Here is a 13020-nt window from a genome sequence, read left to right as displayed (position 1 = left end):
CTATTTGTACGAGCAACATCTCTCCTCAATGTGCCTTTTCTCCTTCCCCTGTTTCTGCTCTGGTTCAGTCCTGTATCCAAGGGCTCTGCTCCACTCCCTGACCAGCACTGCCTGCCTTCACACTTAGTCCTCTCACATTGCCCTTAGATTCATCATTTTAAAATCAGGTTCCCCCGACAGCTCTGTACTGACTACAGAATAAAGTCCAAATCCTTAGAGTGGCTGATACACTCCTCCCCAATTTAGTATTTCCTCTTCTCCTCAGACTAGAGCCATGGAAAGAAGCCATAAACTGGAACTGGTATTACTCTTGACCTGAGGTCTGATGCTCCACCTGGTGGTAGAAACAATCCTGGAAAAGCAATCTGATACACCAGATCAGACCCTGTGAGATCAAGTAAACCAGCCAAGGTGTCTGACAGCTAAAGTAAGATGTGGAAAGGACCACACAGCCCTGGAATCCACTGGCCAACCTAGTGGATTTATCTATGCACTAGATTCTCCTGAGGAAATGCCCCAAACCAGCTGTTATCATTACCACTGTGGGGTAGGGAGAAATGGGGAGAAACCGTTTAATGGGTGAGGCTTTTACTTTGGAATCGTAGAAATGTTTTGGAACTAGATATGGTAGTTGCATAACATTGTGAGTATACCTAAATGACACAGAACTGTTCAGTTTAAAATGGTTACTTTTATGTTAGTAAATATCATCTTAATAAGTTATTTTTTAAAAAATTTATTAAGCTATGTAATATAAAAAAAAAAAAAGTAATCATATTAACCCACTGGAATGCTACAAATCACATGCTTTCAGCTGCAGGTACTTCATTTGCCTCTCTTGGAGTAACATCAGCAATGCAGCAAAAGAGCTGTTAGTAAGATCTACTAAACATGGAGATAAAAGTCTGTCTCACTGTAACTTTGGCGTAACCAGGGCCAAGTTTGGGGTCCTAAGGAAGAAGTCTCATTACTCTGCTACAAGGCCAAATTTCACCTACTGTTTTCTCAGAGGCATGCCCCCTCCTTGTCTTGATTTTCTTAGCCTAGCAATCCTAAGTATGCTGTACCTGTATGCCACATCAAGTTTTGACTCCTGGTACCCTTTGCTGGAGTCCTGGTGGCACAGTGTTTAAGTGCTCCGGTGCTAACCAAAAGGTCAGCGGTTTGAACCCACCAGTTGCTCCACGGGAGAAAGATGTGGCAGTCTGCTTCCGTAAAGATTTACAGCCTTAGAAATGCCATGGGGCACTTTTACTTGGTCCTATAGAGTCACTCTGAGTCGGAATTGGCTCGATAGCAACAGGTTGACCCTATGCTGATGTCAGATGGATCTTGGTTGAAAGTTGAGAAATCCAAAAAATGTTTACCTGTGTTTTATCGACTACGCAAAGGCATTTGACTGTGTGGATCATAACATTTTATGGATAACATTACAAAAATGGGAATTCCAGAAGACTTAACTGTGCTCATGCTGAACGTGTACCTAGACCAAGAAACAGTCGTTCAAACAGAACAAGGGGATGCTATACGATTTAAAATCAGAAAAGGTTGCAGCAGGAGCATATCCTTTCACCATACTTATTCAATCTGTATGCTGAACAAACAACCTGAGAAACTGGGCTATATGAAGAAGAAAGTGACACCAGGGTTGGTGGAAGACTCATTAACAATTTGCAATATGCAGATCATACAACCTTGCTTGTTGAAACAGAAGAGGACTTGAAGCACTTACTGATGAAGATCTAAGACTACAGCCTTCCGTACAGATTATACCTCAACATGAAGAAAACAAAAAACCTCACAAACATAAAGGAAACAAAACACCTCACAACTAGACCAATAACCAACATCATGATAAATGGAGAAAATACTGAAGTTGTCAAGAATTTCATTTTACTTGGATCCACAATCAATGCCCGTGGAAGCAGTAGTCAAGAAATCAAACGATGTACTGCACTGGGCAAATCTGCTCCAAAAGACCTCTTTAAAGTGTTAAAAAGCAAAGATGTCACTTTGAAAACTAAGGTGTACCTGACTCATGCCATGAGATTTTTAATCATCTCATATGCATGTGAAAGCTGGACAATGAATAAGGGAGACCGAAGAACAATTTGATGAATCTGAATTATGGTGTTGGCGAAGAATATTGAATACACCATGTGCTGCCAGAAGAATGCACAAATCTGTCTTTGAAAAAGTACAGCCAGCCTGCTCCTTAGAACTGAGGATGGTGAGACTCCATCTCAGTACTTTGGACATGTTATCAGGAGGGACCAATCCCTAGAGAAGGACATGGTGCTTGGTAGAGGGTCAGTGAAACAGCGGAAGACCCTCAACAAGACAGACTGACACGGTGGCTGCAACGATGGGTTCAAACACTGCAATGATTGTGAGGATGGTGCAGGATCTGGCAACATCTTGTTCTGTTACACTTAGGGTTGTTATAAGTTCGAAGAGACTCAAGGGCACCTAACAACAAAAACCCTTTCTTTGCACTCCTTTCTGAACACAGTCCAGGCTTGTGTGTGACAGGAACCATAAGTGTGAGATATGAGCCCAGTGAAGCAAGATTATTGCCTCCACCATTTCAGATATACCACTTCTGGTAACGCAGTTTCAGGATGCAATGGCTGTTGTAAGAAACTACGTTAACACTGTGAATTCATTTTGAGATTCCACTTAACTAAAACTCCCAAGTCTATTTTTTTAACCGAGGGGTGCCAGGTTGTTTCTTCTTCATTTTCTATTGCCTAGCTGATGCCAAAAAGCACAGGCATTTCTATTAACTCTTCCATGGATGTGTCTATATACATTAAGAAAAACAGAATATTTCTCATACAGAGAAAGTGATTACTCATTTGTCAAATGCTTCCGAGCACATACGATGTGCTAGGCACTCTGCTGGATGTTGACAACACTGCTGAACGAGACTCACGAACACATTTATTCCATTGTCATTCCTATACACAATGTTGTGTATATAAAGCAAGTGTCTGGGATACACAGAAATTATTCAATCAACTCTTGCTATTACTATTATGATCATTTACAAATTATAATCTTTTAAAAATCATTCCATTTTAAAATAAAAATACTGCAGTTACTGCCACCACTCACCAATATTATAGTATCTCTTTAATTCTGTACGTCTGATCTCCTTTAACTGATTATTCTTTCTCTTTTTTTTCTCATCAGTAATATATTCGTCCTCTTCCGCAGCAATGTTGCACTTGTCTTGTTCTAAAATGACTGTACTAGCATCTTCTTTTCCAGTATGACTCCTTGTAGCTGTAGCAGAGGGTGCCTCTGCAGTTTGTTTGGCTTGTTTTTTCTTCTTCAATCTAGGAATGAAGGAAAAAAAGAAAGAAAAGCATTGGAAAAATGATTTGATAGCAGGACTTATATTAATTTCATGCTGTTTGGCTTTGATACAGGAAAAATTTTTCTTATACTGTTGTAAATTACACTGCCCTTTTTTTTTTCTTTTCTTCTCACTGAAAAGTTCTTATGTTGAGATCTGTATTCTTTCCTCAATTTTATATCCTGAATACTTATTTCTCAGAAAATTATTGGGAAATGCTCTAGGCCCGAGGAAAAACTAGGTTCTTCTATGCTGAGTACTGCCTATCAAGATATACAACTATTCTACTATAATCCCATGTTTGGTGTGTTATATTATTTAAAAAAAGGTCTTCTGATTCTCAGTGGTACATTTGAACTGATGGACAAGCATATTTGTGAAAATAAGTCCATTATAATTTCCTCACACTGTTGAGTATTAAGGTTTGGCAAGGTATGGCCTGGTTTAAGTTTGACTAATTCGTTTTCTTTCTACATAAGACAGGAGTACTACAGAAAGAGCTGTACTTTCTGAGATAGAAAATGCCATGACAACACACAATTATCATTGTGATTACTGATAATAATAGCTGACTGATACATCAGTTAACATATTTGAATATGTGATGCTTTCAATTCTTTACTCCTAAGTCAAAGATGCCTAAGAGATGTTTATCCCAATTCACTGAAATCCAACAACTCATAATATTTTTCAATTACTGTGTCACTCTGTAATTAATTGCTGTGTCACTCTGTAATTGCTACTTCTTCCTGAGAATGTTTTTACCTTTCCAGAATATAAACCTATTGAGAATAAGGGCCTTGGCCTCCACCATATGTGGCATTCTTCTCTGCCTCAGAAGATATACAGTAAGTATATTTTTTTAATTAGGACCTTCCCTTTCCTTTCTATCCAGGCACAGTCAGCACTGTCTTAGCCATTTCTATTTCCTTTATCTTCTTGAGCATCTCTACAGTTTGGGTAACGGATAAGCACTTATTTAGGGAGAAAAATGAGATATCTGTAGGATAATATGAGAACTAAGGCTTATCTTACACAGCTTTGCTCTGTGATGTTAGACAAATCAATTTAACAGTCTGGAGAAGTCCCAACTGAGGCTTTGTCCCCTGTGGAAGCTTGACTTGAGGCTAGGGACCTAACTCCTTGAGGCTCAGTTTTTTCACATATTCAATGGTGATAATCATACTTCCTTAGCTACCTAACCCACCAAAAACCCACTGCTGTCGAGTTGATTTCAACTCATAGCAACCCTATGGGACAGAGCAGAACTGCCCCATAGGGTTTCCAAGGCTGAAGTAGACTGCCACATCTTTCTCCCACAAAATGGCTGATTGGTTCCAACTGCTGACCTTTTGGTTAGCAGCCAAGCACACCACCAGGGCTTCTTTAGCTACCTAACAGTGTCTTTTATTAGTATCAGTTGGGATAAAACATGTCAACATACAACACAAAACAAACAGAAAGAGTAAAATATTCCCTAATACAATCACAAGATGACATGAAAATTAAGCATGATAAGAATATAACGCACTCAGCTTTTGGGATAAAGGTTCCATATTCCAACACAGTATTTCAATCAGGCTGTGTTATTCATTGACGTTAGTAGCAGCTAAGTTCTTAGATTTTTATTGGCTAATAAATGAGTATATGGCCTATGAGATAGGAGGAGCTGAAAAAAAAGTCAGAAATGAATACATCTCCCACTAGCTATCTTTTCTGTTTGCTTGTTATATAACAGGAGCCCTGATGGTGCAGTGGTTAAAGTGCTCAACTGCTAACCAAAAGGTTGTTTGTTCAAACCCACTAGCTGCTCTTCAGAAGAATGATGTGGCAGTCCGCTTCCATAAAGATTTACAGCCTTGGAAATCCTATGGGGCAGTTCTACTTTGTCCTGTAGAGCTGCTATGAGTCAGAATCAACTCAATGGCAGTGGGTTTGGTTTTCTGGTTTTTGTTATATAACAAAACAAAACCACTAACCAAACAAAGTTGAAGGCTTAAGAATTATATTCAGTAAACATGTTTTCATTTTCTGTCTTCAGGTTTTAAATTGGTTTTCTGATAAAAGAGTAGGTGGACCTTTGCAAAGTTGAATCAGATAATGCCCCTAATAAAACAATTTCTCTCTCTATCAAGATTACTGTATGAGTCTTAAATCAATACACAGTATCCTAGATACAGTACAGTGATCATCTCTTTGCTTAGGAGGTCTGTCTATGCAAACAGCTGATCTCTGTATCCAGAATGCTGGCTATGGGTGTGCTGCTCTTGTTGTGCCTGGTGATTATAATGGCTGGTCAAAAACATGCTTGAGATGAACCACATTGTCCTCTTCAAAAACAATCTGTTCTAGGAAGAGAGAAAATCAGTGTCAAAAATTAGTTCTGTGCAGCCTGGTAGATGTGCTTCTTACTATTTTGAATTTTTCTACTTTAAGTTGATTTAAATGTCCTCATTTCATTGTCCTCATGGTAATTAAACTCATTCAAATCTAGGGCATGTGTTTTAATGAATAGAAGCACTGTTTGGGGACATCTCATTAGAAACTAATGTTCACACATGGAAATAACAAATGGGATACATTGTTTTATTCATTTCCCCCCCCCCTTCCCATACAAACCATCACTGTCAACACTTACAGCCACAGTTATTACTTCAGAAAAAACTACTAAAAAATATCAATATCAAACTAGTTGAACAGGTAAGAGTACAATTTAACACATATAGTTCTACAATCAGCTATATCTTGTTTGGACTACAGTACTCATGAAAATTTGTTTCTCTGGAGGTTATCTATAACTGCAATGTTCTGACCTTAAAAATGGTAATCAGATGTGTTTCTGGAAGCTCACTGTAAAATCGTTCCGTTCAAAGAAGGAAAATATATTTTGAACACCTTTTTTAAGGAGGAATAACTACCAATGATGAATGTGGTATAGCTAATATTCTTCAAACATTTACTTTTAGGGCTTTTACCTTTCAGACTTTCTCTTGTGCTCTTCAAGTCAGTTATCTATCATAAGACATTCTCACAATAAGGTTTTACTACCATTAAATTAAGGCTAACTGAAAAAGAAAAGGTCAGTCAATAAACTCCTTATTTCAACTCAGCTTTTTCAATGACCCCAAATGTACACTTATTTAAATGGTAAACTAAAAAGTACTTGGCAAATCATCTAGGACAGATAAACGATTGAAAATAATGATATTTAACATTTGATGCTATGAGTAAAAAACCAAGCCAAACCCAGTGCCTTTGAGTCGATTCTGACTCATAGCGACCCTATAGGACAGAGTAGAACTGCCCCATAGAGTTTCCAAGAAGCACCTGGAGGATTCGAACTGCCAGCCATTTAGTTTGCAGCCCTAACACTTAACCACTACGCCACCAGGGTTTCCACGCTATGAATACAAGTTTAAAAAAATTTATGCTGCATTTGCCTTTCTTTAAAATAGAAAACAATTACACAAGTTTGTTATTCAATGCCCCTCATACTACTATAGTCAAGCTCTGTCAATTGTCTCCTAAATCTTTCCTTCTCGAATTCACCTTCTCTTCTTGGTCTCTGCTCCTGTTGAATCATTTCAGGCTTTTATCATCTCTGTGCCTGTAATATTTTTATTTGTTTAAAGTTTTTGAAAATGCAGAAAAGCAGAAAGAATAAAATTTAAATCAAACACAACTCTGCTAACAGCAATCATCGCTCTGGGGAAATAACGTAAAAACCAGAAGATAAGGGAAATGACGCTATTCGGAGACACTATTCCAAGGGCAGAAGATTAAGGCAAACTAAGCCCATTGCCACTGAGTTACAGGGAATTATAGGACAGAGTACAACTGCCCCATAGCGTTTCTAATGTTGTAATCTTTATGGAAGGAGAATGCTGTATCTTTCTCCCATGGAGTGGCTGGTGGGTTTGAACTGCCAACATTTCACTTGGCAGGCAAGCACTTTAACCAAGAGCAAGGGCTTCTTGAAGACTGAGGCAGTGTGGCTCCAAAACTATGATTTTGAGCTTCTTATTTCCACTTTCCAACAATGGAATATTAAAGGGCTCGTTCATTCTGGAAACTCTTGCTTTTTTTTTTTTTACAGAAAAATGGTGTGTACTTTTGTAGGGCACATGCATGCCTCATTTTTTTTCCTACTAATATCCCAGTCAGAAACCCTGGTGGCATAGTGGTTAAGTGGTATGACTGCTAGCCAAAATGTTAGCCATTCGAATCCACCATGCACTCCTTGGAAACCTCATGGGGCAGTTCTACTCTGACCTGTAGGGTTGCTATGACTCAGAATTGATTCGACAGCAATGGGTAATATCCCAGTCAGAGCCCTGGTGGCCCAGTGGTTAACAGTTATGGCTGCTAACTAAAAGGTCAGCAGTTTGAATCCACCAGCTGCTCCTTGGAAACCCTATGGGGCAGTTCTACTCTGTCCCACAGGGTCCAAATGAGTTGGAATACTCAATGGCAACATGTTTGGTTTGGTTTTGGTTTCAATACACCAGTCCAGGGTTAGCTGACTGACTAAAAAAATAAATAAGGTGATACTGCTAAAGAAAGCAGTTTCAGTAGCTGAGTGAAAATTGTTTTTCCTCTTAAGTTTTTTCCTTTACAAAAGGAAATAAGTTTGGGGCACTGGAAGCAATCAAAGCCAGGGCCTTGAGCAAGTTATTTCTGTGTCTCTGTCATGGTGCCTTCTGTTACTTGCTGACGTGGAGTGAAAAACAATACACAACGGCACCAAATGAGAGAAAGCATTCGATAGCACTAGAATGAAAGCTTCATGAGGGCAGCAATTTATCCAGGCTTTGTTAAACGCTATCTTGTTCCCAGGGTCTATGCATTGCACTTATAATGTACTCAATAAGTATTTCTTGAGTGAATGGATGAATGAGGCTATGTTCTGATTTGGTTGAGTTTTACCGTACTTGACAGTCCTATAAGTATGCCATTTCACAACTTTCTCTGACTAACATGCTCTCAAAATAAACTCGTCTTCTTAACTAAATACTTAATTTCAAAAAGAAAATCCACTGTTGTTGCTGTGTGTCATTAAATCAATTCCGACTCACAGCAACCCTACAGGACTGAGCAGAACTGCCCTGTAGGGTTTCCTAGGCTGTAATCTTTACAGAAGCAGATCACCAGGTCTTTCTCCCCAGGAGCCACTGGTGGGTTTGAATTACTGACCTTTTGGCTAGCAGCCGAGCACTGAACCATTGCACCACTAGGGCCACATATATTTACAAAGGTATTTAACTAACCAGTTGTCATTGAGTCCCAACCCTGACTCATGGTGACCCCGTGTGTGTCAGAGTAGAACTATGTTCCAAAGGGTTTTCAGTGACTGTTTTTTTCAGAAGTAGATTGCCAGGCATTTCTTCTGAGTGTAAACCACAGACTTCCTTAACTAATATTAAATTGTGGTTTTATATGATTCTTTCCTTAATTCCTCAACCTTGGTTCCATGTGCTGCTGTAAGGAGCCCTGGTGGTGCAGTGATTAAAGTGCTTGGCTGCTAACGAAAAGGTTGGCAATTCCAACCCACCAGCTGCTCCCGGGACAAAGATGTGGCTGTCTGCTTCCATAAAGATTTATAGCCTTGATGGGAATGTAAAATGGTGCAACCACTTTGGAAATTGATTTGGCGCTTCCCTAAAAACCTAGAAATAGAACTACCATACCCAACCCAGCCCAGTGCCGTCAAGAACTACCATACGATCCAGCAATTCCACTCCTTGGAATATGTTCTAGAGAAATAAGAGCCTTTACATGAACAGATATGTGTACACCCATGTTCACTGCAGCACTGTTTACAATAGCAAAAAGATGGAAGCAACCAAGTGTCCATCAATGGATGAATGGATAAATAAATTACAGTATATTCATACATATATTCATTCAAAGAACAATGATCAATCCGTGAAACATTTCATAACATGGAGGAACCTGGAAGGCATTATACTGAGTGAAATTAGTCAGTTGCAAAAGGACAAATATTGTATGAGACCACTATTATAAGTACTCAAAAAATTGTTTAAACAGAGAAGAAAATATTCTTTGATGGTTATGAGAGTAGAGGGGGAGAGAGGGAAGGAGAAGGGTGTTCACTAATTAGATAGTAAACCAAAACCAAACCTGTTGCCGTGGAGTCAATTCCGACTCATAGCAACCCTACAGGTCAGAGTAGAACTGCCCCATATAGTTTCCAAGGAGCGCCTGGTGGATTTGAACTGCCGACCTTTTGGTTAGCAGCTGTAGCACTTAACCACTATGCCACCAGGGGTTCCAATTAGATAGTAGATAAGAACTATTTTAGGTGAAGGGAAGGACAACACACAATACAGCAGAGGTCAGCACAACTGGACTAAACCAAAAGCAAAGAAGTTTCCTGAATAAGCCAAATGCTTTGATGGCCAGCATAGCAGGGGTTGGGGGTTTGGAGACCATGGTTTCAGGGGACATCAAGGTCAAGTGGCATAATAAAATCTATTAAGAAAACATTCTGCATCCCACTTTGGAGAGCAGCATCTGGGGTCTTAAACACTAGCAAGCAGCCATCTAAGATGCATCAATTGATCTCAACCTACCTGGAGCAAAGGAGAATGAAGAACACCAAAGACACAAGGTAATTATGAGCCCAAGAGACAGAAAGGACCACATAAATCAGAGACTACATCAGCCTGAGACCAGAAGAACTAGATGGTGCCCGGCTACAACAGATGACTACCATGACAGGGAACAGAACAGAGAACCCCTGAAGGAGCAGGAGAGCAGCAGGATACAGACCTCGAATTCTCGTAAAAAGACCAGACTTTACGGTCCCACTGAGACTAGAAGGACTCCGGAGGTCAAGGTCCCCAGACCTTCTGTTAGCCCAAGGCGGGAACTATTCCCAAAGCTAACTCTTCAGACAGGGCTTAGACAAGACTATGGGATAGAAAATGATAATGCGGGAGGAGTGAGCTTCTTGGATTAGGTAGATACATGTGGGAAGCTCCTGTCTGGAGGGAAGATCAGAAGGCAGAGGGGAACAGAAGCTGGCTGAACAGACACAGAAATAGAGGGTGAAGAGAAGGAGTGTGCTCTCTCACTAGGGGGAGAGCAACTAAGAATATATAGCAAGGTGTATATAAATTTTTGTATGAGAGACTGAATTGATTTGTAAACTTTCACTTAAAGCCCAACAAAAATTAAAAAAAAAAAAAAGATTTATAGCCTTGGAAACTCTGTGGGGCAGTTCTATCCTGTCCTATACGGTCGCTATGAGTTGGAATTGACTTGACAGCAGCGGGTTGGTTTTGGATGTTGTTGTAAAAGTGCTTTAGTCATAAATACCTAGCATGGTGTTGTCCAATATGGTAGCCACTAGCCAGATACATGTTGCTATTAAATTTAATTAAAATCAAGTAAAAATTCAGTTCTTTAGTTGCCATATTTCAAGAGCTCAAGACTCATGTGCTAGTGGATACTGTATTAGACAACACAAATAATAACACTTCTATCATTGTAGAATGTTGTATTGGACAGCACTGGTCTAGACACGCTGACTCAACAGTTAGGTCTATTAGGAAGCATCTGGAGGGGAGGGAGAAGATAGAAATCATTTAATACTTAAAACTTAATAACCGTATATATTCGACTCAACGGCACTGGTTTTTTTTTTTTTTATATAGAATATGTTTACAACAGCATACAAGAAACTGGTAAAGGGAGTTTGCTGGAAAGGAAAGTTGGTGGCTGGAGAGAAAGAAAGAATAGGAGGAATTACTTTTCATTATGTTCCCTTTTGTACCTTTTGCATTTTATTAAAAAAGAGTAAAGAAAAAAAAAAAGGGTTTAGACTTTCTTTAAAAAAGTGTTTAGCCTTTCAAGTCTCCTTATAAATTACAGGAATAATTTAATACTTAAGTACTGTGAAATTTTAAAAATTGAATTTTACTTTTTCAAAAAGATTATTATATAATCTTTGAAAGAGCTTTCTTCTAACAGCAACTACTACTGAGTTGACTAATGAACCAGCCACTACAGTGAACATTTTACAAATACTATCTTCAACTCACAAACGCCCCGTGAGCTAAGCTATAATATCATCATTTTACAGGTAATAAAAGGAAGGCTGAGAAAAATTAGGGCCATTTCCCAAGGCCACAGAGCATAGCTAAGTTGTAGAGTTGGAATTCACAAACCTAGGCTGTGAATCGCCAAAGGGCCTCCCAGGGCCTGCCCTTCTTAATGTGTTCTATGGCATATATTTATATCTTGATTTTAAAATAAAATTCACTGTATTTTGGAAACTCTATGAACTATGTGGGGAAGAAATGGGCTTTCATGTTAAGTGCACTTACAGGAAGGAAAGACTTGGGTTCTGGTCTTTGCTCTCTCAGTAATCAGCTCTATGACCTTCTTTGGAAATACAATAAGCTCTCTGGGACTTCTAAGTTAAACAAAAGCAAGAGGCTGACATGATTTTTCAAGGTCCCGTCAGGGTCTAAGTTTACACTTGGCTGAGAAGATTAGAAAACGTGCTAAAAGTTGTTTTGAGGTTTAAAAAAAAAAAAGAAACACCTTTAAATCCAAATAAAATCTTCCCAAGAGTCTTGAACTTCCCTTTGTTTCCCTTCTTGTCTCGTCTGATTACATCCTCCTTCCAGGGCAAAGTTCCCAGCACTGGCAAAGTCCGAGGGTCAGGACAAAACACCATTAACACACAAAGGATGTAAAAACAAAACAAAATTACCATTGCCCAACAATCTGGGGCTAATAGCTCCGTAGAAAATGTCAAAATTGACCAACCATAGGACAACGTAGTTCTCTTTAATATAAATTTTTTTCTCAAAATTGCCTCTGTAGGGAAATAAAAGTACTAAAATATAAGAAAAAAATCTGTTGACAAAACCCATCACCGTCAAGTTGATTCCGACTGGTAGCAACCCTACGGGACAGAGGGGAACTGCCCCATAGGTTTCCCAGGAGCAGCTGGTGGATCTGAACTGCTGACCTTTTGGTTAGCAGCTGAGCTCTTAACTACTGTGTCACCAAGGCCCCAACATACAAGATGTAGGTGTCATATTATTTTGGAAAAAAAATTATATATGTGTGTATATGTGTACACAGATAGATGGACAGACAGACAGGTAGATATGATCCCATTTTTTGTGGGGGGAAAAAAACCTCCAAAACAACTATATACATTTAGATACATAGGTCTGCTGGATGTCTGAGAAAATGATTGGTCCATAGGGAGGCGAAGAGAGGAGTAACTTTTACTTTACATTTATATAATTTGTTGTTGAATTCTTTGTACAGTAAGCGTATGTTACTTTTGTAATTATAAGACCAATAAATAAAAAACCAAATTAAGTATTTGCAGCTATGGCAGCATTTTACTAAATCTCTTTCATTTTTTCACAGCCTTCTTTATCAGACAGAACTGGTCTCCCCCAGGGACTTTCTCTTGGTTCTTTGCCTATTTGGCTGCAACCCTGTCTTTGTACTGTTCTGACCTTCAGAGTCAAGGCTGTTTTTCCTCCACTGCCTAATTCTTACTTAGGGAAATGGGGTGCTACAATGAAAAGAGCTCAGTTTATGGACCAGGAACTTCTACATTTGAATCAATCCTCTTTGTTTCTTCTTAGGTCCACCTCTTTGGGCAA

The 13020-nt window shown here is 39.1% G+C and overlaps 1 protein-coding gene across 4 annotated transcripts in view; it reads right to left on the bottom strand.

The window, feature by feature from the left end:
- Positions 1-13020, bottom strand: part of NCOA7 (nuclear receptor coactivator 7) — a 189988-nt gene that overhangs the window by 107975 nt on the left and 68993 nt on the right. For all 4 annotated transcript variants that reach the window (XM_064290501.1, XM_064290500.1, XM_010594676.3 and 1 more), the window contains exon 3: positions 3118-3341. In XM_064290501.1, the coding sequence (XP_064146571.1) occupies positions 3118-3341 (224 nt within the window). The remainder of the gene's footprint in view (positions 1-3117; positions 3342-13020) is intronic.

The sequence above is a fragment of the Loxodonta africana genome, chromosome 1 (assembly GCF_030014295.1).
Source record: "Loxodonta africana isolate mLoxAfr1 chromosome 1, mLoxAfr1.hap2, whole genome shotgun sequence".
NCBI classification, from domain to species: domain Eukaryota; kingdom Metazoa; phylum Chordata; class Mammalia; order Proboscidea; family Elephantidae; genus Loxodonta; species Loxodonta africana.
Note: the sequence above shows the minus strand (reverse complement) of the source record. Positions and strands in the feature narration are given on the sequence as shown.